The following is a 25,454-nucleotide window of genomic DNA, read 5'->3' as shown; positions in this document are numbered from 1 at the left end:
ACAGGCCTGCATTTGCAGAGCCTATGCTCTGTAAAATGGGTATTCAGCATATTTTAAGTAATACAGTCAACCTTATTATGACTTCTAGATGTATATAATGAAAACTGAACAAATATGTTGCTGTCTAATGTGTATTTCAGCAAAGCCTGTGAAGAAGAGGCAGAATTTTCTGCTGTACAAAGTATTTACAAAAGCATACAACTTCAAAAAAACAAACCAGTTTATTTTACTGCCCAAATTATTAAACGCTAAACAAGACAAACTTGTAGTTTATACATTAGGAATGTAAGTTTTCATGTACAGTTAAGAAAACACTTCACTGTAAAAAGGCAAAATACTGCATCACTGGAATAGAACAGTGTCACGCAACAAACTGAAGAATGAGAAAGTGTGGCACATTCATTTAAACTCAGGCTTTCAGGTGAAAACAAACATCTATAGACAGATGCAGCTATTCCACAGACTGGTGAATATTAAGAAACGTACACATCTAGTCTTAGAAGTAGAATTATACAAATACAAAAGGTAATATATTACACACCTATATACAGCACTGTAAGCCTCAAACATTGACAAAAGATATCAGACATAATAATTAAGTTAGAAATTTCTAGAATCCTCACAGAAATCAGAGACCTCCTTAGAGAAATGTGTAGCTAAAATAGCTATATATTTCTCTACCTGTCAAATCTGTCAGGATTCAATTCAAGGACATTTCACTCCCTTCAGAAAAGTCATTGCAGCTCTACAGCAAGTGGTTAGAGGCCATATGCTTTTTGCACAAATGTTACAGATTCTTACAATAAAAATAATTCTTCTCAGCTTCAACAGTTTTGAAAGTGTTGCTGCTCAAAGCCATCACTGGAAACAGTGCCCTTTGATGTAAAACAGTAAGGTCAGTTACAAACATCAGCATTAAAACAACTTCTCTTATTATAATTTGAGATGTTTCACTCCTACGTAACATTTTTCCTGCAGAATGGTGCAGCCATGTATGATGTTTGGAGTGTATTCATCAGAACTACCCACTCCTGGGTAGACTGCAGTATGGGATGGCTTAATAGGTTTTCCTTACACTAATAGAAGACATCTATTTCTTCAATATACATTTTTCATTCATCAGCCTAAAGTGATCAGATAATGCTCAAAACCCAAGATCTTGACAATTTTAGAAATACTGTGGAAGAATTAATGTATCTGCTTCCTGCCCTACTTCCCCCCGCTCTGCCCCCCCAATCCTGCACCGTGGATATTTGGACAACAAATAATTCTGCCCTCCCTCTCCCCTATCCTGCCTTTTTTTCTTTCCCCCCATTTTTAAGAAAAGAAAGAAGAACAACTAAAAGTTTTATTACTCACATGAGGAAAGAAATTCTTTAGACTCAATCAGTATCAAGGTGTGATGTCAGTTCACAAAAACCATGCTCATTGTGTAAGTTGCTCCAGAGACAAATACATATGCATTTATATAAAGCCACATATGTATAGAAACAGCAGCCTTTAGTACCAAAAACCTTTCCTTCTATCATTTTCTCAAAAAGGTATGAAGCTTTATGTAATTTCAGTTGTACCAATATAAGCCTATGTCTTGGGTTCAAGCCAGAGCACAGTTAGAATAATTAGCTGGATAAAATAAAAGGATAAACTAACTTTACTTTAACACTGTTTGATTTATAATGTTTACAATACTGGTAGCTATGTTACATATGTATATTTTATGGCATTTTAGATCCTTTGAAATTCTAATTATTTATAGCTAAAGTGACTAAATCTTCCCAGTATAATAAAGATCTTCTATACCAACATCCAGCTTGAAAGTGTGTCTACTGTGGAAATAACAATCAATCATGAACTAAATGAAACAAAACAAAACCAGTAGAATTACTTAAAAATTCTAGTCCCTTAACACTAACTCACAAGTAATACCATCACAACAAACATTTGTCACTTGCAATTTAATTTATCTATTCTGGTTTATGTTTTAATTTAAATTACTGTAAAGTGTTTCGAAAGTATTCTTAAATGCTACATTGCATGAGCAGATCAGGAGGCATCTCTAAGTTCTGCAGGTTATTTCTTTGTAACATCTAGAACAAATTTCAAGGAAAGGAAAACATTTACATTCAAGTATCTGTAGTGCTAGCCAGTGTCTGCTATCAGCTGCCTAAAACCCTTCTACTGCTTGTGTTTATGCATGCTCCAGCAGCCATATGTATTAGTCAATCTGAAAAAACTGTGCTAATGTGTACTGCAGAAAAACCTGTAAAAAAGAGGCAAAATTTTCTGCTGTACAAAGTATTTACAAAAACATACAACTTCAAAGAACCAGTTTATTTCACTGGCCAAAGTATTAAACACTAAACAGGACAAACTTGTAGTTTATACATTAGGAATGTGAGTTTTCATGTACAATTAAGAAAACACTTCACTGTAAAAAGGTGAAATACTCATTACTGGAATAGAACAGTGTCACACAACAAACTGAAGAATGAGAAAGTGTGGCACATTCATTTAAACTCAGGCTCTCGGGTGAAGACAAATATCTATAGACAGATGCAGCTATTCCACAGACTTTGGTGAATATTAAGAAACATATGCATCTAGTCTGCAGTCTTAGAAGTAGAATTACACAACTTACTTGACCCTATCAACTATGTCTCCCCATCTCTTTTCATTAATTAACCAGCTTATTAATTGCTATACACCTGAATAACATTAGCTGCTTAAAAGTTACTTGTGCTTCAGTTTAAGTCAAAAAGGGATAGCTAAACTTATCTCCAGGCAAACAGGAAAGCCTACCAGAATTTTAGTGTTTGTTTTGTTAAAAGGTTCTTGACAATAAGGGATCACTAGGTGCAGAGACCTGGACAGTTGGGAATGACCGTGCCTTAGATCTTCATCCTATTTCTCCGCTCATAATAATATAGTGCCTGTTTATCAGCTAATCACTGCTACTGGATTGGTTTTGTCAGCTATTGCTTCTCCAGATTTCTGCAAAAGAAGTTTTAATGTCCATTTTTAATTAAAATCTTAATGTTATAAAAAGTTGGTATCAAACAAGGTCACCAAACTAACTGAAGGTTGAAGGTTAGGTAACCTTTAACAGGCTGCTGTTTTAGAATTTCACACTAGAAAAATAATAGATATAAAAGACTAGGAATTACAGTGCTAGTTATATTTACAGTATAATTTCCCTTTGTGCTTGCAAGTTACTTAAAGTATGCATCCTTTGGTAGTACTCTCAAGATAAGAAGTTCATGTTAAACACATTCACACTCCTGATTTGCTTGAGTCAGTGCAAAGGGCTCATACCTTATTTCCTACATAACATTGTTACAGAAGCACATCTCTTCCCCATAAATAATAAAAATACTGATGACAGCGACTTTTCAATGAGTAGTTTTGTGCCTGATATTTAAGAATCTGAAAGACAGACAGAGTCTGTCACACAATTTGTAAGTCTAAAGAGTGACTACTAAAGCAACTGACAAGAACTCCCATCCACAAGTACTGCTGCTGTATGACTTTTGGCCCAGTTTCAAAAGACATATAGAAAAACCAAAATGCATCTGTAATTCAGACTCATATAGGCATAAAGAAGTATGAACATTGCAATGTGTACTAACATTACAAAACCGCCATACAGTGAACACTGAACTGATGCTTCTAGTTTTAACCTTACATGTAAGCACAGCTTTCTCATGACTAACATAAAAGAATGTTTGTTCTTACAAAGCCGTTCCAAGATTTCATACCCATACTGCGAGACTCCTCTTATAAAGTAAAACAAGTACTTGCAGTTTTGCCTATGCCAAGTGGTAGTCAAAAAGTGGAGTCTGGGAAAGAGGTTCTACTTGTTCCCTTACTGTGCATTTGTAAAAAGCCACACATCTTGGTCAGTGGCTAAACAACCTATGAATGCTTGTTAAATTTGTGAAGCTGTAAACTTCACATGAAGCTGTAAGCAATCAGGTGTATAAATACAGCAAGTCAAAGAGGAACTTCCCAAGCTATTAGAAGTTGATGCAAAATAATTACAACTGTTGTCTATTTACTGTTACTGTCAAACATGAGCCAAATAAGAATTTATGGGCTTGAGGTTTATGAAAGTAATGTATAACATATCAAGGAGCTTAATGTACCAATGTACCAATATCAGCATAAACCCTCAATATTTTATTTTTCATACTTGCCAATTTAATATCAATCTGTTGACAAAGTTATGCTAATACTAGGAGGTCGCTGCTGATTAGGTTGTTTGCTTAAAATTGGAAGATCTGTTCTTTCTGTTCCATATATCAGTTTTTCTTCCTGAAGACTGCAAGCTGAAAACCTGTTTGCCTCTGTACCAGATATAACTCCACGATTATTTGGAACTGTGACACCACTGACCTGTTCAAAGGATTTACTAAACACAGTAGTGGTCGTTCTGGCCAGACCATGGCTGCCTGGCTTAGGCAGGGACTGGCTAGTTGTCAGTGTTAGTCTCTTCAGAGAGACAAGCTCTAGATTCTCACTCATGGCTCTCTGAGTTTGTTTTCGTGACAAGTGTTCTCTGCAGGTTTCTCCTTCTTTTTCTTTTCCTCCAGCTTTGTTTCCTCCAGACCGTCGCTGGCTCTTCCCTAAAAGGTTCTTACTGCTCATGTTGCTGCTGTTAGATAGGGCAGACTGACTTGTACTAGAGGTAGCCCTAGAGTAAAAACCTTCATCAGTTTCAGATACTTCTATCAGTTCTTCTTGAATTGCTAAATCAGTATTACCTGCATGGTAGAAAAAGAAATAAAGAATTAGCAATTTCCTTTCTCACATTTATTGATTTTATGTATTGCTAGATTTTGATATTTACAAGCATGAAGCCATACAGCAACGGAACAGAGAACAGAAGACAAAACACTTACCTATTCCATTACATTTTGGAATTAAGGGTCATTAGGATACAAAGTTACAGCAAATAATACTGCATTAACTAGATCAAAAAGCATGCCCACAATCTCATTTTGCAGTAATTTTTTGGGAAAAAAAAAAAAAAAAGCAAGTCTTGTTAATTCATGCAGATTAGAAATTTACAGATTAGAAGGTACCACACAGAACAAAAAAAGCATAAATCTTATTTTGAGCGAGTGCTCCAATACATGATTTTGCAAAGCTCATTAATTATAAAGGTATGTGATCAATGCCCCAGGACACCCAATACGGCACCTGCACGTTTAGCAACCCAAGAATGCCTTAGGACTGAAAGGTCACCTTCTGCATCATAGGTCTGGTGGTATGAGTAGGAAACTCAAGCACAACATGAGATCTCCAGTATACTGTGAAAGGTGGAATTTGGAAAATCTGAGGTACACAGTGAGATACCTTTCACATCCATTTTGATGGATTCTTCATACCATTGATCACCAGATTTTTTAAACGCAATAAATATGCTTAATAAACTCAAAGGTATGTTGAGTCTCACAGTGTATTTTCTGCAGATTAAATAAATCTACTTATAAGTATGTCATCATTGCCTGTGGCACAGACGAAGCTGTGTGCAATACATGCATTTGTGTTATTACACATGCAAATATATTAACTGCATACTTTAATTCTCCAAACATGCAGCAGTGACCCTTTCAATCAACCGTGGTACCTTAGAGTGCAGCTACAAGTGCTCTGCTAAAACTGCACTCTGCCAGATGAGTTTATTCCATCCTCCATCATTTTTCTTACAGATTTTTGCCTCCTGATTTCTGGCATGCCTTTGCTGTCAGTTCTAGGATCTGTAGCTGTTTCCTGTACTCCCTGTAAATGCTGAACATCATTCTCTGCTAGTGCTCTGCTCTTTTCCCCATTCCCGGTCCTCTCTCCAGCCACACTTGTGACACTAATCTCAGGTATGATAAAGTTGCCCAATTCAGTAGCATCATTACCATTCTCTGGTTGTTCTAGAATTAAAGATGGATAAGAAAAAAAAACAACAAAAGATGTCTGAAACAAAACATGAAACAAAAGCCAATAGATACAGATGACTAAAGCATTATAAATTAAAGCAGATGTTCACATATTAACCTCTTGTTAATTAGCAAAATTAGTGAGTATGGAATTTTGCTTTCTTTCTAAATTGCAGGCTTCAATCTTCCAACTACCGGCCTGCATCCACACACTGGAAAGCCCCATGCTTGATCTTTCAAAATTGAAATTTCTGAGGATCACGAAACAAACATTCAGAGATGATCAGAAATCAAAGAACTCCCCATAATTCACTTTTATGACTATATTCTCTGTATCACCAGGCTAAAATTAAACTTATTTTTACAATGAAATTGCATATCAACTTCATGTGTTATCATGAAGACTGGAAATTCTACACATACAATATCATGATGCTGCACAGTGGTCAACTAACAGTGAAACAACTAAGCCAACACAAGCACCCTTTGACTTCCATTTTGTTTCTTCATTTCAAAAAACGATTTTCAACCAGAAAGATATTTACAAGTAGGAAAATTCTCCAGTTACTAAAATCAACTTATTCAGATAAAAATATATGGAATTTTACTGCACTTTTTGCCACCTACTAATAAAATAACATAAATGTTGATCTACTCAGCCTTTTTAAGCTTCTTATATGAGCTTACAACTAAATTAGTTTGCAATAAACTTATTTGTATCACACAAAGTCAGTTACTAAGTACAGTTGAGAAAACAGGGATTAAGCTGCGGGGACAGAAAGCTCTACAACTTGCTGCGGCACTGGCGAAAAAAAAAAAGAAATTAAGGCAAAACCCAATGCAGCTTAGTTCCAAGATTACTTCTCATCTGGATAAGTCATCAACAGCAGATATACACGTGCTCAGCCTGGCCAAAAAATTATTCAAGGCAGTCAAAGATTCCTGCAGACATAGCCAAAAATCCCCAAACAAACAGGAAACTCAACTGCTACCCAAAGTGTGAGAATGATGGTTATGTGTAAGCACAAGAGATTTAATAAAGATATTTAATGATAAGAATGCAATAGTTCCTACAAGTTCCTGGTAAAACAAATCCCGTCTCAGAGATGCCTGTCTACATTAGATGAAGATAGGTTTGAGAAGGATGAACTCTTGAGAGGAAAAAAGTGAAAATAAAAATGGGTGTTGAAACTGTATGGAAATTCCAAGTCTATGCAAGTAACAAGTTACAATCCTAGTGACCTGTCAGCTCCACAGTGTTTGAAGTATTCTCAGTATGTGAAGGCCTTTTAAAAGTATTCAGAATTGCTTTATCAGCACTAGCTCTACAACCACAAAACTGCATTTAGATGACCTGGAGAAGAGAAAAAGAGAAGCTGTCAGTTACAGATAGTCAGGGCACATCCTCCATGAAGATGTATACCAGGGAAATACAAGTGAAGAGAAGCAAAAACTACACTATGTGCTATATAGTTATATGTTCTATTTGTGTTATATACATATACTATATACAAACACTATGGCCACAAACTTGACAAGACTACAAATGCACTAAAAGCACAGCTCAGAATAAAGCTCAACTGAATCCCTGTTTTATTTGTAACACAGCTCTTTCAGACCTGAGGATTAACTAAGGGCCACCCAGACTTTACTGCCAGTTTGCTACCGCACATAACAGAATTTGGCAGTCCAGACATTGAACTGACAGTATGAAGTCCAAAACCAGAGGAATTTGTGAGGAGATTGTTTTTCACAGCAGCAGCTCTAATGCTTTTTAGCTGGAAGGGATTCTCTCTTCCCCCTGTCCCCACACTGAGGCCTCTTGTGCAGGCACAGTGTACTTCTAGGTCAAGAGGGCTACAGCACTGGGCTTTTCACTAGCATTTGTGCTGTCTGCACTTATCACAACAATGAAGCAAGTCTCAGAGCTAGAAGGTTATTCTGGCAGGGACGGACATCATTGTCTCCTGGTGTAAGAGCTATCCCTGATTGTACCTGCAGATGCTAAGTATCATGATTCTTTCTAACTAGTCAACTACTAATGAAAGTATCTGTTTAACAAGTTGCACTATCCAAAAGAAAAAGCATTGATAATTGCTGCTATTAGCCACTAACTTCCTGATATTTGGCAGGAAACTCAAGTTAAAACTGTTTCCAAGTGTAACTCCTAACAGCACTTCCTGCAGAAGTCTTCTATCATCAGTAACAAAGGTAACAAACGAGCACCATGAGCTGCAATAGTAATAATAATAAATAAATAATAATAATAATTACAATAATGATAATACCACCACCATCAAATATAGCCTTTTGTCTAAAAACATAGGAGCAGAAAGGTTAGTGAGGAGAGATCATCAACGGTCTGATTGGCCTCACTAGTCTAATTTTACTGGAGTGAGGTACCTGTGACTTTCCTATGGCAATCTTCAAACTCCTTCCTGCTACCTCATCAGTGCAGCTACAGGTGCCTTATTTCAGCAGAACTGATCCACTGGTTTCCATATGCACAAGTTGATTCTGCTAGAAACTTAATTTAGAGCCAGGACACCAGAGAGAGGAGAGGGCAGAACAGAGCTTACTGTCAGTCCCTTCCCCACCAAGGGCAGAAAAGCACTAATTAACAGCATCCAGCTCCAAAGAAAGGAGACCGAGTGCACAGCAGAAATCAGAGGAACGGAGGAATAATTCTTTTGTTAGAGATTTTTGTATAACAGAGCTACTTAGTTATTGTTGTTTGGTGGTGTGCATTTCTAAATGTAATATCCTACTGTGTTATCAGCACTTTACCCATCATTGATGCATTCCCACAGCTGTGTAACCATTACCACAATGAACTGGGGAAAAAACCAAATAACTTAAGAGTTTTTAACCTAAGAGTTTTACTCAGCATAATTATGTCTAATTTTTTAGTTAAGTGCTATTAACTACTTCTAATGAAAGGGAACATACCTTTCTCTGAGTTTAACACTGAGCTACAGGAGGAAATTAATGAAAAAATGGGATACTGGGTATCTCAACTCCTATTAACACTGTCTACCATAGCAGCTACAGTCTTGTGGCAGGGATAAGACTACACAATCCATGTCCTTCATGGACGTAGCATCCCCTCCTTATTTCAAAACTTTTAAGAACACCTAAAACAAACCTTTGGCTTCATAGTGCTTGGTTTTGAAGATAATACTGCTTCAAGTTGGACGACTCTGGGGGTCTATCTTTGAGAAAGAGATATTAATAGCTAGTGCACAAGGCAATGTAGCAAAAGAGAAAATGAAAAACACTGCTAAATAGTGTAGACAAAACTGAATAATTATGTTAGTTTGAAAGTTAATATAAATATGCCCATAGCAGTTGACTGAAAATGCATTTGGAGTCGCATTTCTGAATGCTTCAAGTGATACAACCAACCTTGATAAATACATTTCATGATTACTAGCTGCTAAGAATTAATTTAAAAGATGTTTCAATCATACTCTACTTTATCATTATGGTTGCCTACATCATTTACTTCAGATTGCACAGGCAACTTGTCCATTTGGATTGTAATTCAATTTTAACCACCACAAGCTCAAGCTGCATTTCCTGCACAACAATGTTAGCATTTTTAATTATTCACAAAAGCATCAAGCTTATATCCCCAAATTAACATTCGTTCCAGATTCCTAAGAGTTATAACTATTTCAGGAATTAATACTGTTTCAAAAAAAGTAAGAAAATTCTCTCCACACAGATTCAAAGTCTAATGTTTCTAAACCTTGTATACTACATGAAAGTCAATTTCTGCAATGGGGAAAAAAATTAACATCTTGCCCTTCTTCTCTAGTTGATGTCTTTGGTTTTGTGTTATGTACATTACCAACATCTGCTTAGCTCTTCTTACTCAGTCTGTTACATCAGAGTATCTATCACATGCATTACCTCTACACACAGGAGTTTTTCCCAAGCAACGCTTCTATAGGGCAGTTTGGCATATTTTACATTAGTAAGGAAAGCGTTGCTAGTGCTTGCTTTGTTTTTTTTTTCCTAGCTTCCATAAATAACTATCCATTTAGGTGTTTATGTCCCTCACACACTGTATGATTCTTCTGGTTCTCCTCTATTTGTGAACAGAAATGGAGATGCCACTCAAGGCTTGTCTTTAAAACATGAACACTACAAAAAACTAGTGCTAGATAAAGGCGCTAACGCTCCTCTTTTTTAAGCTTTATGATTGATAGGCAATCCAATTCAATAGCACTAAATAATTGGTTGCTGAGAGGTAGCTAGTATCAACTGACTGTATAAATACTATCCATTTGTGATTAGGTGAATCCATTTTGCAAGTGACCTTCACTTTTAGTACCTCTAAAGTACCTACCTTGGAAGTGCAAATTCACAATACTTATTTGATTTTAAAAAAAGTCCTAAGTAACAGCTCTAATGAACAAGTTAAAGGGTTGAGTATCACAACAAGATTAAAAGTTAAGTCGACCTTTTTTCAAAACTGACTTCTATCTAGAGTTCTAGCAAAGGCTAGCAAGATCTAAGGTCTGAAAACTTTCATAGTAAACTGAATCTTTTAAAAGATAAAAAAATAAAGCCCGTGCTTCACAGCTAATCACATTTGCAGCTGACATTATTTTGTTTGTTTTACACAAATAGCTAGTGATTGAAAGTTGCTGCCCTTGCTTCCTCAAGAGATACTTTGCTTCATCAGGTCTTCTGGTCCACGTAATGTACAAGATCAAACTACCTCTCAGCTGTCTCCTCTAGCTTCCTAATCCATTTTTACAACTCATTTTTATTATACTGAAGAACAAAAATAAAACCCCCAAATACATTTTTTCCCATTACACCGTGGGAGAGAGGATAATGGTCAGGAGGTACACGGTTTGTCATCAGAATTCTACCAATTCCAGTACTTATTTTAATTAAACAAGCATCTGTAAGCACAAGCCTTGTTACTCTTTCTGCATGCTGACTGTGAAGATCCATTCTCTATCTTTCTTTCATCAGGCATTGTGGAGCACTGAATTATGTTATTAGGAATTTTGAAATCAAGAGACCATCAACTCTGACTTTTGAAAAGGCTTTTCAAGTCACAAACAACAATTTTGTGAGTACTTTATAATGAAAATTTTGAGGAGATTAGCTTAAGTGGTATATGCATGGAACATTTACCATTTAAAACAAAGCAATCGGACAGTTAGTCAAAGATACCATAGACTCAGTTTTGGCCTTTAAACTAGCCTAAAGTTTACAACTACTCCCACAACCTGCTATACAAGTTCCCCTCCAGCCCCATCCTACAGCAGGTAATTTTCTTATTCTTCATTAAATGCTATACCATCAAGGCAAATCCGAAGTTTTCCCAATAACCCAAACAAAATGTTGATGAGTTTTTTGTTTGTTTTTTTTTTTTTTTTTTTTTTTTTTAACAAGTCCTTAATCTTTCAGTCCTCATTCCTAAACACTGACTATTCCTCACTTGGGTCATACTACCTAGATTATCACCATTTCTCGCAAATGGTCCTGTTTTATGAGACTCCCATAAAACACAGCATTGCACCCCATTTCTATGAGTCCTACTATTATTCTCATTTCCCTTTCACCTTACTGTTACCTGCTGCAGGGCACACTTTTCCCACACATTTTTCCTTGAACTTCATCAAGCACCACCCCCTGCAAGAAGGCAATAACTGTAAAAACTTCTAGATTACTGTATTTGCTGAAAAATTTGCATTCTTGGAAGGATGGTTCCAATACTGATTCTCTAACATTTTTATTTTGTTTTTTTCTGTAAATGAAAAGACAAAGGGAATGTTTATTTTAATACACTTTTAATTCCTCTGAATCAACTAGCACTCAGTATCCTTAATCCATGTTCCCTTTCACCACCCCATTTGAACAAGCATCAGAACCACTCAAAAATAATAGCTGACAAAATTGCCAAGCTTCAGAGGGCATTTGTCCATTTAAAAGCTGAGCTATCATACAGTTTTCTTGCACCTGGTCAATAATCCCTGCTTAACAACTGTAAGCCTGAAGAAAGGAAAATAAATAATAAAGACTAAAATGGTCCTTGGGAGTCTTGGGATTTCAGTAATGACTTGCTGTTGGACCTCACTCAAGTTAAAGACACTAATGTTTTGCTCCTCAGCTCTGTCCGACAGTTTTAAGCAGTTTTTAATCAATTGAAAAGAAGTTTGGTTATTTTACCTTTCTTTGCCCCTCACCCCCTCTGGCAGCTTACTATTGGTACTACTACCACCAATGTGTACCAGTACTGCTCAGAAAACTCTATCATTATTTTAAAGTCATCTTCTACCAGCATATTTGTAAGTAATTTCCTCGATACTTACATGAATTACCTCTCAGTCATTTATGACAAGTAACTTGGCAATACTTTTCTAACCAAACTGCCCATATACTACAAAAGCTCATACAGTGCACAAAATACAGAAATTTTAATGATATTACTTCAGAATCTTTATTGAACCTATTCAAAGAGCATTCTTATCTACACTCACTCAGACTGTCGTCAGAATTACAAGCCCAGCAGAAGAAGCTGTTGCCAATTTCGATCGCTGGTCCAGTGGCTCTTCCCTCATCTGAAGATGGTAGAAGTGGAATCTAATGTTTCTCCTTTTGCAGTACATTCGGCACCATTTTTTATACTTCTCAGCCCAGACCTGCGTTCTACTTCGTGGAAGACCTTATATTAGTTTGCCCAAATGTGCTGGTTTTGGCTGGGACTTAATTTTCTTCATAGTAGCTAGTATGGAGCTATGTTTTGGATTTGTGCTGGAAACAGCGTTGATAGTACAGGGATGTTTTAATTACTGTTGAGCAGTGCTTCCACAAAGCCAAGGCCTTTTCTGCTTCTCACCCCACCCCACCAGCGAGGAGGCTGGGGGGGCACAAGAAGTTGGGAAGGGACACAGCCAGGACAGCTGACCCCAACTGACAAAGGGATATCCCAGACCATATGGCGTCATGCTCAGCACAAAGCTGGGGAAAAAAGGAAGAGGGGGATGTTCAGAGTGATGGTGTTTGTCTCCCCAAGTAACCATTATGCGTGATGGAGCCCTGCTTTCCTGGAGATGGCTGAACACCTGCCTGCCGATGGGAAGTGGTGAATGAATTCCTTGTTTTGCTTTGCTTGTGTGCACGGCTTTTGCTTTATCTAATTAATTGTCTGTACCTCAACCCATGAATTTTCCCACTTTTACCCTTCTGATTCTCTCCCCCATCCCACTGTGGGGGGAGTGAGTGAGTGGCTGTGTGGTGCTTAGTTGCTGGCTGGGGTTAAACCACAAGACCCAAACAATGATTCATCCCTCTACCCTTAAATACTATTTTTATTTAAATAATTTAAGACAGATGAGGTTCTGTAGTAAACCTGTTAAATATTTGCTTTGCTTCAGGTTACTATAGACTACTTTTCGGAAGAAAACCAGAACATCAGCTTCTTTAAAGAATCAATAATTTTGTACAGCTCCCTTTAACAAAAAGGGGTTTTGTGTGGGTTTGGTGAGTTTTGGTTTTTTGAGTTGGTTTTTTTTTGTTTGTTTGTTTTTTTTAAACACGATTAAGGAAATAAAGAACACACTTCATCTGAACTGCATTAAGATTCCTGTTCACCAGTCAAGAAAATAAAAACCTCCAAACTGCTGCTTGCTCACTAGCAATGAAGATGTGCAATAACAAAATTCTCAATATTATTTTAAACATCTGTAGGAAGTTGAGAATTCATTGCAAAATGTGTTTCTTACCATGCCTTTTCCATCTATGCCCACGGATAGACATGCTAGTCACAGCATTTCTTGATATCCTGGATGAAGTAGGTGTAATTTCAACCTGAATGCATCTTGTACCTTCTTTACTAGATTTCATGGCACCCTGAGGCAGTGAAGCTTTTATTGCATTAGCAACCTAGAACACAAAAGATGCAGTTAATTTCTTAACATGAAGATCCAAATTTTAGAAGAATTCTGTCAGGGGATTCTTATTACTCCAAGAAGAATACTGTGTACAATTCCAGTTTAAGGTCAAAAAACCACACTAACTTTTTGCACAGGTTATAAAAGAATGCTGGTTGCAATTACCTCTGGGAACCAATACTTGCCACTTTTTAAAACAAAGTTTCCAGTTTAAAGATGTGGCTATTACTTCAGAGTGCTTCTGCACTATCATCTAAGCTTTCAAGACTTAGAAGTGTTCTACTGAAAATAGCTTGTTCACTAGGGAAGATGACAAAGTAACTAATTACATTGAAAATACTTGTGGGGGTGTGTGTATACTTACAGATGTAACTATTCACATGAGCACAGCCACATAGACCTTGTGGGATTTAGGTTCCTGGTGTGATGTTGCATCATGCATGTTCACAAGAAGGATTTCCTAGACTAAAAATTCTATTTAAAAAATGTTGAAATACAATACCTACCAGCAGAGGTTCTGGATACAGTTCCAGCTGTGCTCTATACAAAATGTCATCCATAGCTTTACGAGCCAGGTCCCATTCTCCATTATAACTACAAAGGTAAAGATATACATAATAATAAACTTCTATATCAACAGATGAACCTTCTTGGTCACATAACCTTCAGAGATTTAGTGTTCCTTAAGAGCTCAATTTAGAGGAGTTGATCTACTTGTGTTCATTAGCAGTAAGCCTGCTATTTAGAGAACTTGTTCTGAAGTAGCACCTACAGAGACAAAGTTTTATTTTCATTGGCCACCCTGAGCAGTTTAAAAATGACATAATTAGTTATTGATCAGCTAGTCATGACATATTCTGAAATTCAAACAGGATTATTTTAATATTACTCCACCTTTTTAGTATTCCTGTGTTACTAGTCTGTAATTATTTCAGTTAATAAGAGCTTCACACATTAACATGACTGTCAAAGGGTAGATGACATCAGCATTTCAGAGAAAAAATAAGACCTTTTTTCCTTAACTAGACTGATGTCAAAACTAAGCATGCAAAAATGTGGACAGCAGAGAACAGTTGGAAAAGGTTTTTTTAAGAGATATTTTCACATCAGCAGTTATACCTATTAAGTGCTGTTCTAGCCCTCTTTCCCCAATATGACATAGGTAACTTCAGCCAACTAGTTGGAGAGCTATGTTCTCTTCTTGAGGACCTTATTGCTAGACACAGCATCTGTCCACTAGAAAATAAAACATTTCAAAGGTAGCATGCCTAAATGAGTGTAGAAAGTAAGCTGACATTTCTTTATTTTGTAAGCATATAAAAAAAACCCAAACAACTTACAAGGCATAATAAATCCCTGTTAGCATTTGCACCATGAATTCAGATGAAACTGGTATCCTACTGTTGACTCCCTTGTACTTTCTCACTTGTTGGCGAGGATATCCACAGACACAAATTCTAAAGAAATCATGCATTTGTCGTTAGCAAATAATGTAGAACCACCTTTGTATAGAACACTACGCCAGCAAGGTGTTTAGTATGCATTTTAATTACAATAGACCCACAGGAAGGCATCCATCAACAACCCTGTGCTGAAGCAGACTATTTCTTGTTATGAAAGAAGGGTATGCCCTCTACCGGCAGTGTTCAAATGCTTCAAAACAGAGATGTACTAGACACTCCTGTTACATTTATACTACAGTGGAACATGGAAGAAAACTGCCAGTAAAAGCCATTCTAAATTCACACATTTGCTGCAGAATGGACAAAAAAAATAAGTTAATGGTATTTAAGGAAATAAAGCAGCATAGCAACTATTAATATTACAGACAGAAACATAAGCATAATTGCATATAATATGGAAGCTGCATACAAGTTTTCAAGCAAAGAAACCAGAAGCGTCACATTCGTAAAATTATTCTAAAATCCAGTAAAAGTCAACTTTAGAATTTAGTTCTGAACTAAACTCCACATCAGGCTCTGTAGTCAAAATATTTTGGAAATCAAAGATAAATGTGTAGTTAAATATTTAGTTCATTGGCTATTACTGGACTTCTGGAATGACCTTTAATGACATTAATCAAAGTATTTCCTTCTCCAAACCATAGACTAGAAGGTTTAGTCTCAGAAAGCTTCAGTTCTTCAGCTTCAATACCAGAGAGCTTGTAAAACTCCTCTTAAATATATTTTTTCCAGAAAAAAAATATTGAATTAAGATTGTATTGTAGTACCTTTCAAATTACATCTGTAATAGAGATTTCAGGAGCCTTTTTTTATTACTGCTAAATTTGCCACTAACCTACTGCACTTTTTTCCTCTTCTCCTCTATCCTGCAGCTCATCTTCTGCTTTGGCTACTTAAAAAACAAAAAAAAAAAACCCCCAAACAAAAACAACCCACAAAAAACACCACCACCACCCCCACAAAAAGCAGACAGTGCCCCCAAGATCTCTATGGCTCAGCATATAGTATGTACTTTGTACCTAGTGTGATCTAAATTTGACTCTTCATGCTGATATCACAGTATCTCCAAATAAAAACAACAACAAAAAAGATTTTAAACACTTCATTAGGAAAGACAGGAAGCCACACTAGTGAGAACATGCAAGGAAACGAAAACATCATGAGTTGTTTATAAAGGAAAAATCATAGAATGGTTTGGGTCAGCAGGTACCTTTAAAGATCATCAATTTCCACACACCGACCCCCACCATGGGCCAGGACATCTACTAGACCAGGTTGTTCAAAGCCCTGTGCAACCTGACCTTGAACACTTCCAGTGATGGGGCATCCACAACCTCACTGGGCAACCTGGTCCAGTGCCTCACCACTCTCATCGTAAAAAATTTCTTCCTTATGTCCAATCTAAATTGACCCTCGTTCAGTTTAAAACTGTTGTCCCTTGTCCTGTCACTACAGGTCCTGGTAAAAAGCCTCACTCATCTTTCTTATAAGCCTCCCTTATATATATTGAAGGGCTGCAATAAGGTCTTCCTGGAGTCTTCTGTTCTCCAGGCTGAACAACCCCAACCCTCAGCCTTTCTTCGTAGGAGAGGTGTTCCAACCCTCTGATCATTTTTGTGGCCCTCCTCTGGACCCAAAGGTCCACAAAACAGGTCCATGTCTTTCTTTTACTGGGGACCCCAGAGCTGAATGCAGTACTCCAGGTGGGGTCTCACGAGAGCTGAGGAGAAGGGGAGAATCACCCCCCTCAACCTGCTGGCTACACTTCTTTTTATGCAGTCTAAGATACGATTGGCTTTCTGGGCTACAACTGCATATTGCACTGTATCCCCAATCCCTTCTCCACAGTGCTGCTCTCAATCCATTCATCTCTCAGGCTGTACTGATATTGGGGATTGCCCCAACACAGGTGCAGGGCCTTGCACTTGGCCTTGTCAAACTTCATGAGGTTAAGATACCTACGGGTATAGAATACCTACCCTCTATGCACTCATCTGGTATTGAAGGTAATTCCATAAACCCTAGGCTTATGCTGACACTTTATAGAGTTGGTCAACTGCTGCTCTGAGCATCAGTATTTAGCCATAATTCTGGTCTGACACATATTCCCTTGAATCCCTAAAATGCTGTCAGGGTGAGATTTTCAGTAAGCAGAGAAATATGGATGCCAAAACCAGTAAGGAATGAAGAACTAAGATAAAAGTCAAATTGTGTAGTATCAAATAATTCAGTATCCAAACAGTCAACATTTTGAAGTAGAAAGACTTGCTTGCATCTACTGGTAATTTGCTTGGGGTTTTTTGGAGGCTTTTAAAAAATTGTTTATCCCAAATACAATCAAAACCTAATCAAACAGAATAAGCAACATCAGTCTCCTGTCCACAATCCTTAGTTTTTAAATATTTTCCACCTTAAATTTTAGACCAGCATATCTAACAAAGATCTTGTAAAGACTCTTGTAAATATTGCCAAGTACTCCAATGCTCTCCCACCTCCTCCAAGGAGGAGAGGATCTTACAGGCATCCATTACCATGTTTTGTTTGTGTGAGGAACCTGGAAACTCTGACTGGCAGAAAGTTGATGTAGCTGACTTCTAGGTCTCTCTTGGGTTTCCTGAGTTAACGAGAGCATTCTAATTTTTTCCTTAACCTGAAGTCCACTTTCAGAAATCTAGAGATAGACATGTTTACTACCAGTTCTTCCTCTTTGAAAAAGAAATGGATCAAAAACAGACACTGTAATTAAAGCTGAGGTGGGTTGGGGGGGGGGGGGGGGACGGACATGTTTTGTTTTTTGAAGTAACAGCAGATTTTGGAAATAGCCAAAGTATCTGTTAGAATAGATGTATTTCTAGTTTCAAGATCTACTATAATTTCAAGAAGTTTCAACTTGCACAGCATCCAAATATATTTAGTAAGCTTGCAATGCAAAATGTACCAAGATTTTAGAAGACGTTCCTGATTTCATTTGGTTTACACACCTACAACTACTTTGATTAAAAACAAACAGTTCCCTTGATAGGACTTCTCCACTTAACAGCACTGCATATGAGCCAGGTCATTGCTTCCCCATTTTGAGATCTCAACCCAAAGTTATGTAAGAGATACTTTAAAAGCAAATAATGCAGCTGTAAACACTTATGAAAAAACAAGTCAAGTTTACAAGCAGCTCTTGGAACCTGAAGTTGTTTTTTTTTTTCTTTTAAATTTCAAACCGATTGCATTTCAAGTTGAAAATGCCATTTTAAGTGTAGTCAACCTACAGAAATTACCTTGAACAAATTTGACACAATGACTGAAGAGAAACTGCGGGCATGTAGCTTAAGGCAGCATTGTAACAGAGCAGAAGGAAAGTCAGCACTTCAAACCTGGGATTTACAAGAAACATTAGAATTACATTACCAATTTTATTTTTGAAAACAAGTTTACACAGAAATTCACAAGAGTTATTTGAACAGATCTGGTATTTCGTTTCAATAAAATTGACAATTGAGTAGTTTGGTTCTGTAAGCTTTTCCTCTTCATGTAGTAATACACACTGCTAATCTTTCTGCATCTACATTTACATGTGTATAAAACAAAAAAAACCACCACAAAACACAGCATACACCTATCTACCTTCAGTCTATAACTACATTACAAATTATAAGAAGTTAAGATTCATTAGTGATTCTCAAGCAAAATCCTATTACACAATGTCACCTGTTCTGTGCTGTTAACATCTCCCTCTGAGGATGAGGTCCACTGTATACAACCCTGGACAAACCATGCTGCGATAAAGCTCCTTCAGTGAGAGCCATGGAGCCAATGCTGGAAGGCTAAAGGAAAAAGGGTCATTCAAAACACATCTGCCTGAAGTCTTACTATAACACAAGTGAAAATAGACAACAATCAGCATCACCATATTTGTACATAAATTTTCAACAGATTTAAGGTTATCTGACTGCTTAGCTGTCTTAGACTTGGGAAGTTATTTTATCCCAGATAAGGTATATGGCTTCAGAACAAGGAAAAAAAAAAATAAATACATAGTTGGTGCATGGATATTATGGAGTTATGACTATTCAGTCCTGAAGAGGCCTCAGAGACCAGTTAGTACTCAGAAGACCGAGAAATATGTTCCTATGTCATCATGCAACATGTTAAAGCTACTTCTCACTTTTATTCTTAACAAACAGGTCTCCACAGCATACTGCCTTTCTCGATCAGTAACAACTTTATGTTGTAGATGTCACTTACTTCATGATAGACTGAAGGTTTGGACAAAGATGGAATCGTGAAACTCAGCACTTTGCTATGTCCCTCTTTGTCAACTATCTCCTGAAAAAGAGGATACCAATGGTTACACTGTACTACAGAAACTAGACATTCAAAAATGTTAAATGCTAGGTGGGAGTGAATGGTTAAAGAAAGCCAACAAATTATTATAGGGACAGATAGGGATACTATAACAATCCAAGCTACGAGCTAGAAATTATCTCTGTATTTGCTTCCTATCACAGTGCATTTGCTTTGTTTCTGAAAACTATTCAAATGATTTTGCAAAGGGCACATGCATTTACATATATAGTCCACCTTAAAAAACACTAACTGGAAATCTCAGTATGTTTAAACAATGTTGTCTTTAATTATACACTATTTGCTATTTGTAAAGGTTAATGCTCAATAATTCTGTTCTGAAAACTATTTACCCATCAAGTAATGATGCTACAAGTAATTTGTTTTGGAAATATTATAGCTCTAGAATGACTGCAGCCTCATATGATTTGATCGTAGCAGACATCGTAGTATTTGCAAAGGCCCAAGTTTGATAATTCCATACTTATAGAGTTAAAAGAGGCATGGATGCAAAGCTTTAGAGAAGCTACTTTCCTGAAAGATACCACCATAGCAGTATGTTGACAGACTTCTCACTCCTGTAAGTTAGAAGATGACTAATGGGTAAGGGGAAGGAAAAAAAAAAAAGTGCCTATGAATCACAGAAGAACACTGAAGTACTTCAAACAAAAAACTTCAGAAGTTCCAAAGCAGACCTGACTAATAAACAACACCACACAGAAAAGAACTTTTTTTTTTCTGCTATATTTCAGCAGCAGATTTCATATAGCCAAAGGTAGAGATTAGAGAGGAGCTTCAGTGTCTCTTAACACCCATGCCTTGGAAGGCTGAAGGACTAACTTCACATAGTAATTATTAAAACTCATGTCTTAAAGTAGACTATGAAGCAGTAAAGGAAGACTGAGAAGTATCAAAAAGTCATACAGAGCTGTTCTGTCTGAAGAGTTATACAGCTCCTCCACTCTCCACATACACCACTGATACCTTAAATTTTCAGTATTGCTGCTGCATCCACACGGAAAACTGTTTCCCCAATATATGGGAGGAGAAGAGAAGAGAAATTGGGTACATCCAACCTTTTAAAATCTAAAAATATCAATATTTTGACTCTTCATTCTAATCAGATTTGTAATTAAGTTTTAGGAGTGCATTTCAAGATCGGAAGTGCATTAGAAAAAAACCTGATACATACAGCCAGGAAAGCCAAAAGTATCAACTGCATGCAGTACCACTATAAGTCTCCAAGCGGAAGGCAGAACAAACCAGTTCATGATCTCAAGGTTCAGCCACAATAATTCCATACCCCTGACTACATAGTGAATTTAAAATTATTCTAAGCAATACTTAATTTTTTTATTTCCTTCAGTAAGAAACCGCAGGAGTCTGCTGAGCATATTAATTCCCTCTAGTTCCAAGAGACCACTGTACATATTTACAGAAGGATTACTATTTGTATTAGGCTACATCTTTCCTCTTGCTTTTGAAAACATAAAGTAGCTGTTTAAAGAGAAAATAAGTATCTAAGCAGGTCACCTATTACCTTTTCAACCTTGTATACTGTCTTCTAGGAGAAAGAAAAGCAATTATAGCTGTGTCTGTCAACCATTTTAGATTACTTCATCATGGAAATGAAGGAGTTAATTGACTTAAGATATACCAAATGCTTTCCAGGAATGTTTTTCTTCTCAGATATAACTAAGCACACAGAAAGCACATGAAGCCTGTACTCTGCCTAAAGAAGAGTTGAACATAAGGGCTCAGGTTTTTAGGTAGACTCCTGGGTGAAAAAATGTTTTCACTTGCTTGGTAAAGACACTTGAGATTATTTTTAGAAGACGGATGGGAGCTGCTTTCTCCAGATTTTCAGAATGGGAAGAGGAGACTTGAAGTTCATCACTGTTTCACTTCCCAGAAAGCCTTCCTAAAACATCCAGAACATACAAACTGCACTGAAGAGAATCCCAATGGACAATAGCCATAAAAAGACTAAATGCATAACTAAAATATTGTGCTCTTAAAGGTTCCTTCATAATTCTGTTCTTTAAAGCAGTAATTTAGTAACAAACAGTATCTTTTCATACAAAATATGAAAAAATGACAAGGTTATTACAAAATGAAAACACACATTTAATTTCTCAAAGCTAAGCAATCTCTTCAGCAGTCAAGTACTAAAGTTGAAAGTGATTTTTTTGTGTTTGCTAGTCAAGATAGTCAAAATACCCCAGAAAATATTGGCAACCACTTCAAAAGTAGCACCTTGAAGTTCTCAAGCAGAATTTCAGTTTAATCACCATACCAAGAATTAAGTAACAAAAAAATTAAGAGGACTCCTTTGGGTCCTTCAGTCATTAGCGCATTAATACTTTCCAGATACCACAAAAAGAGCAGAGAAAATATTCACCAGAATAAAAGTTATGTTGCAGATTTCTGATAAGGACACCAATTTGAAGAGTCAAAACTGAGATACTCAATTCAATTCTGAAACAAAATTGTTAATTATTTCCCAGTAAAATACTCTATATTATCCCCCAAAAGCACACCAATAATTTTAGGCCTGAATAATTACATGCGAATACAAACCAAGTTATAAACTCCTAGGAGAAGAGCCTCTATACATCCACTGCTCTGCAAGTCTCTGCTGGCTGAGACAGCAAGATAGCACCACATCAATTCCGGTAGAAACTGCAGCGTGAATCGTAGCAATTGTTTCTCACCACTGCGATAGAACTCAAAGAGCTGATGACAAACTGGTTCCAGAAGCTGAAATATAAATTACAATTGTAGATGAATAAAACATTACAAGAAACTGAAACTTTGTGTGGATCAATCCTTTGGACAAAACTGTAAACTGATAAATGTATTTTAGCTATTAGGGAGTGACTGATGAAATAACTGCCCAAGTCACCTTACACACTTTTCATCCCTTATAACATACTTTCAGATGATAAAAGTAGAGCCTTCCATCCCATGTGAAGAAAGAATTCCAATGGCTCCTTTCTCTCAGTTTTGGCTCACTTCCTCCAGCCACAAAGGCATATAGAGGATACTTGTTATCACCACACTTCATACCATGCCCTCAGTATCTCTAATATACAGGAAAAGTACCTGAACAAAAGGTCTTGCTATTCTAGAGCTCCAGCAGCGTACACACAGATTGCTAGAAGCTTTTACCCACGAAGTGAGAAGAGCTGCATAACACTCAACAACTTAGTATACAGTAGAATTAGATCACTTTTCCACTCTCATTAAAATCTTCTAGAAACTTCAATGTATTTATAGGTTTGAGACAGAAATGGGAAGCCTCAAGTGTAATTTTACAATCAAATTTGTTAAGCTGATATAAATGGAAGTAATACATTGAATTGGAAGTAATACATTGAGCTAGAACAAGTTAAAAAAAAGACTTAAAAACAATTAAGCAATCAGCTTGCACTGTGTGTCTGGGTTTAATGTGCATTCTTGTGCTACCACCTACCTCTGCTAGAGGACGAAACATAGTGTTAACCCTCATGTGTCAATGTATGGAAGTTATATTTTTATTTTGTCACCTAGATAGGAGAGTTCCTAACCTATGTGGAAAATACTGTCAAAACCAGCAGGCAATTTCAAAGCCAGCTGAACTGCACACTGAAGTCTCAAGCAAAATCTCAAAAGTACATACTCAAAAATACTTTTTCGCAGCAAACCATCGATAAGAGTTTGGAACTGTAAAAGGATTTCTTCTAAAAAAAAAAAAAGTGGGTTAGAGATGGGAAAAGGGGGATTTTTAATTCAATCTTCTAAATCATTTGTTTGCAAGTAATAACAAATAGGAGGACCCTATCTAAGAAACTACTCCCTGAAAAAGAATCTAGGCGGTTGATGCATTTATATTAGCAAACTTTACAAAATGAAATGTGAGATTCCAGCTATTTAGAATTCATTTTATCAGCTCCAGCTAGTATATAAAAAAAAGCATTACATACAATGTGACATTCTCCAATTGCAAATCTCTGAAAGACAGGATTCAAATGTAACATACCTAAAGGACTAGTTTTGCTACCTTGTTTCTTACCTCCAAGATTTAATGTCTTAACAGTTCATCTATATGACTCCAGAAATAGATTCTAAATTCACCAGGAATGTTTAGGCTAGTAATAGACCTTCACTGAAACGTATTCATGCAAAAAATCCCCAAAAGTTTCAACCTGAAAATGATGGAATCCAAACCAGACATGCATTTTAGAGTATTTTAGACATTGCACTGAGAAAAAATACTATAATCACTAGAATTGCCACTGCACTTCAGTTCAGAAAGCATATTACTCAACACCTTTCTGAAAATCCTTAGAAACTGGAATATACATATGTACTTTACTGCTGGTAACATGCTGATCACTTTTTTCATTTTATTCTAACTACAACACTCAGTAGTTCTTCTATTTGTCTAGGTCACACCTTCAGTTTTTCAATGGAGCAAGCTTTCAAAAAGGTAAGAAACCCATTCTTCTATATTTTCCTCCCTTTATTGCAGGAAAGGAGGCATCACCACCAGAGAAGCACACTAGGAAAAAACCTGCTTTCTCTCCTAAGTTTTTCCTCTTGACTACAATGAAAATTGAGTAAACGTTTCTTACCTCCCAAAGTTACTTCTGAAACCAAAGACTCTTAGCAGGCTTTGGTTCTTTTTTAGCAGTAATTTGGGACAATCTGATCCATTCAGAAAAAGAAGAACTTCTAGTTTCTGACAAATAGAGCTTCTCTTTGGAAAAATCATTTGTGAAAAATGTACAGTAAAGGCAAAAAAACCATGCCAAGCTAAACTAGTTGCCAGTTTTAAGAGCAGAATATTAAAGATCCTTCTAGAAAACTTTACCAGCAGAAGTGCTTTCCATCTTCAGCTTACGTTTTTCACACAATTTGCATGCTTTAATGAAGTATCAGTTCAGAATGATGCGCTTGAACTTTAAAAGGCACATAAATAGCTATGACAGGTATCCATGTTCACATCATTATCTCAGTTGAGACAGCTTTATAACAGCACATTTAAATGCTTAATCAGAAAAAAACCAGATTTTCTTCCTGAAAATGCCACCACATGCTACAACCTAATATCAAAACACACTAATGATTGTTGCTGTTTCCAGATATTGTTTTAAACTAAAACAGTTCCAAAAGGTATACAAACTGAAACAATTTTTAATGCTGGAACAGAAGAATGTCCAAGCAGTTTCATCCGTTTCTTTTAAGCTGCATCCAAATGCATTAGACACTCCAAACACTTTCTATTTCCTAATGCAAATGCCTGCACGGCTACTATCTAAAAGGACAGCAATAGCATTTCAGGTAGAAAGCAAAAAATCTTGAATTTGTGAAGAAACAAACCTCAGAATTTTTATTTTTTTTTTTTAAACTGTTGGACTCTTGAGTCAATTAAAAGTCCTTTAAATCTTCACATCTACTGAAGACTCCCCTTGTATTGAATTACATTTTTCACCTATCGGTGGCCCAGGAACCTCAAAAGTAACTAACAAAGGCTTTACTAACAAAGCTACTATGAATTGGGTATTTCTTCGTTACAGCAAAGAAGTAGTTCATTTATCTCACAAATTGATTATTAAATTCTTGGAGAAGCAAACCAAAAATCCCCATATGAAAAACAAACATGAACCAGCAGGAAAATACAGTCACAGATGCAAAGTATACATGGTTGCTTTTCAAATGCTTAAAAAAAAGAACACATCCATCCCCCAAAACGAGATTAATCACAATTTTAAGGTACAGATAATTATTATATTAGAAGTACATATATTCAAAGGTATACA

The 25,454-nt window shown here is 36.6% G+C and overlaps 1 protein-coding gene across 9 annotated transcripts in view; it reads right to left on the bottom strand.

The window, feature by feature from the left end:
• Positions 1 to 202: 202 nt before the first annotated feature.
• Positions 203 to 25,454, bottom strand: part of FAM126A (family with sequence similarity 126 member A) — a 48,627-nt gene continuing 23,375 nt past the window's right edge. For 6 of the 9 annotated variants that reach the window (XM_041122478.1, XM_041122481.1, XM_041122477.1 and 3 more), the window contains 9 exons: positions 22,231 to 22,410; positions 19,552 to 19,632; positions 19,015 to 19,130; positions 18,585 to 18,680; positions 15,190 to 15,306; positions 14,356 to 14,443; positions 13,682 to 13,841; positions 5,910 to 5,924; positions 203 to 4,760 (listed from right to left, as the gene is read on the bottom strand). In XM_041122478.1, the coding sequence (XP_040978412.1) occupies positions 4,204 to 4,760; positions 5,910 to 5,924; positions 13,682 to 13,841; positions 14,356 to 14,443; positions 15,190 to 15,306; positions 18,585 to 18,680; positions 19,015 to 19,130; positions 19,552 to 19,632; positions 22,231 to 22,410 (1,410 nt within the window). In that variant the 3' untranslated portion in view covers positions 203 to 4,203. Of the gene's footprint in view, positions 4,761 to 5,629; positions 5,925 to 13,681; positions 13,842 to 14,355; positions 14,444 to 15,189; positions 15,307 to 18,584; positions 18,681 to 19,014; positions 19,131 to 19,551; positions 19,633 to 22,230; positions 22,411 to 25,454 lie in introns of all 9 variants that reach the window. The other 3 variants (XM_030009415.2, XM_030009413.2, XM_030009406.2) reach the window with 3 other exon arrangements.

The sequence above is a fragment of the Aquila chrysaetos genome, chromosome 3, assembly GCF_900496995.4.
Source record: "Aquila chrysaetos chrysaetos chromosome 3, bAquChr1.4, whole genome shotgun sequence".
NCBI lineage: Eukaryota > Metazoa > Chordata > Aves > Accipitriformes > Accipitridae > Aquila > Aquila chrysaetos.
The sequence above is the reverse complement of the archived record's forward strand: the minus strand, read 5'-3'. Positions and strand labels throughout refer to the sequence as shown.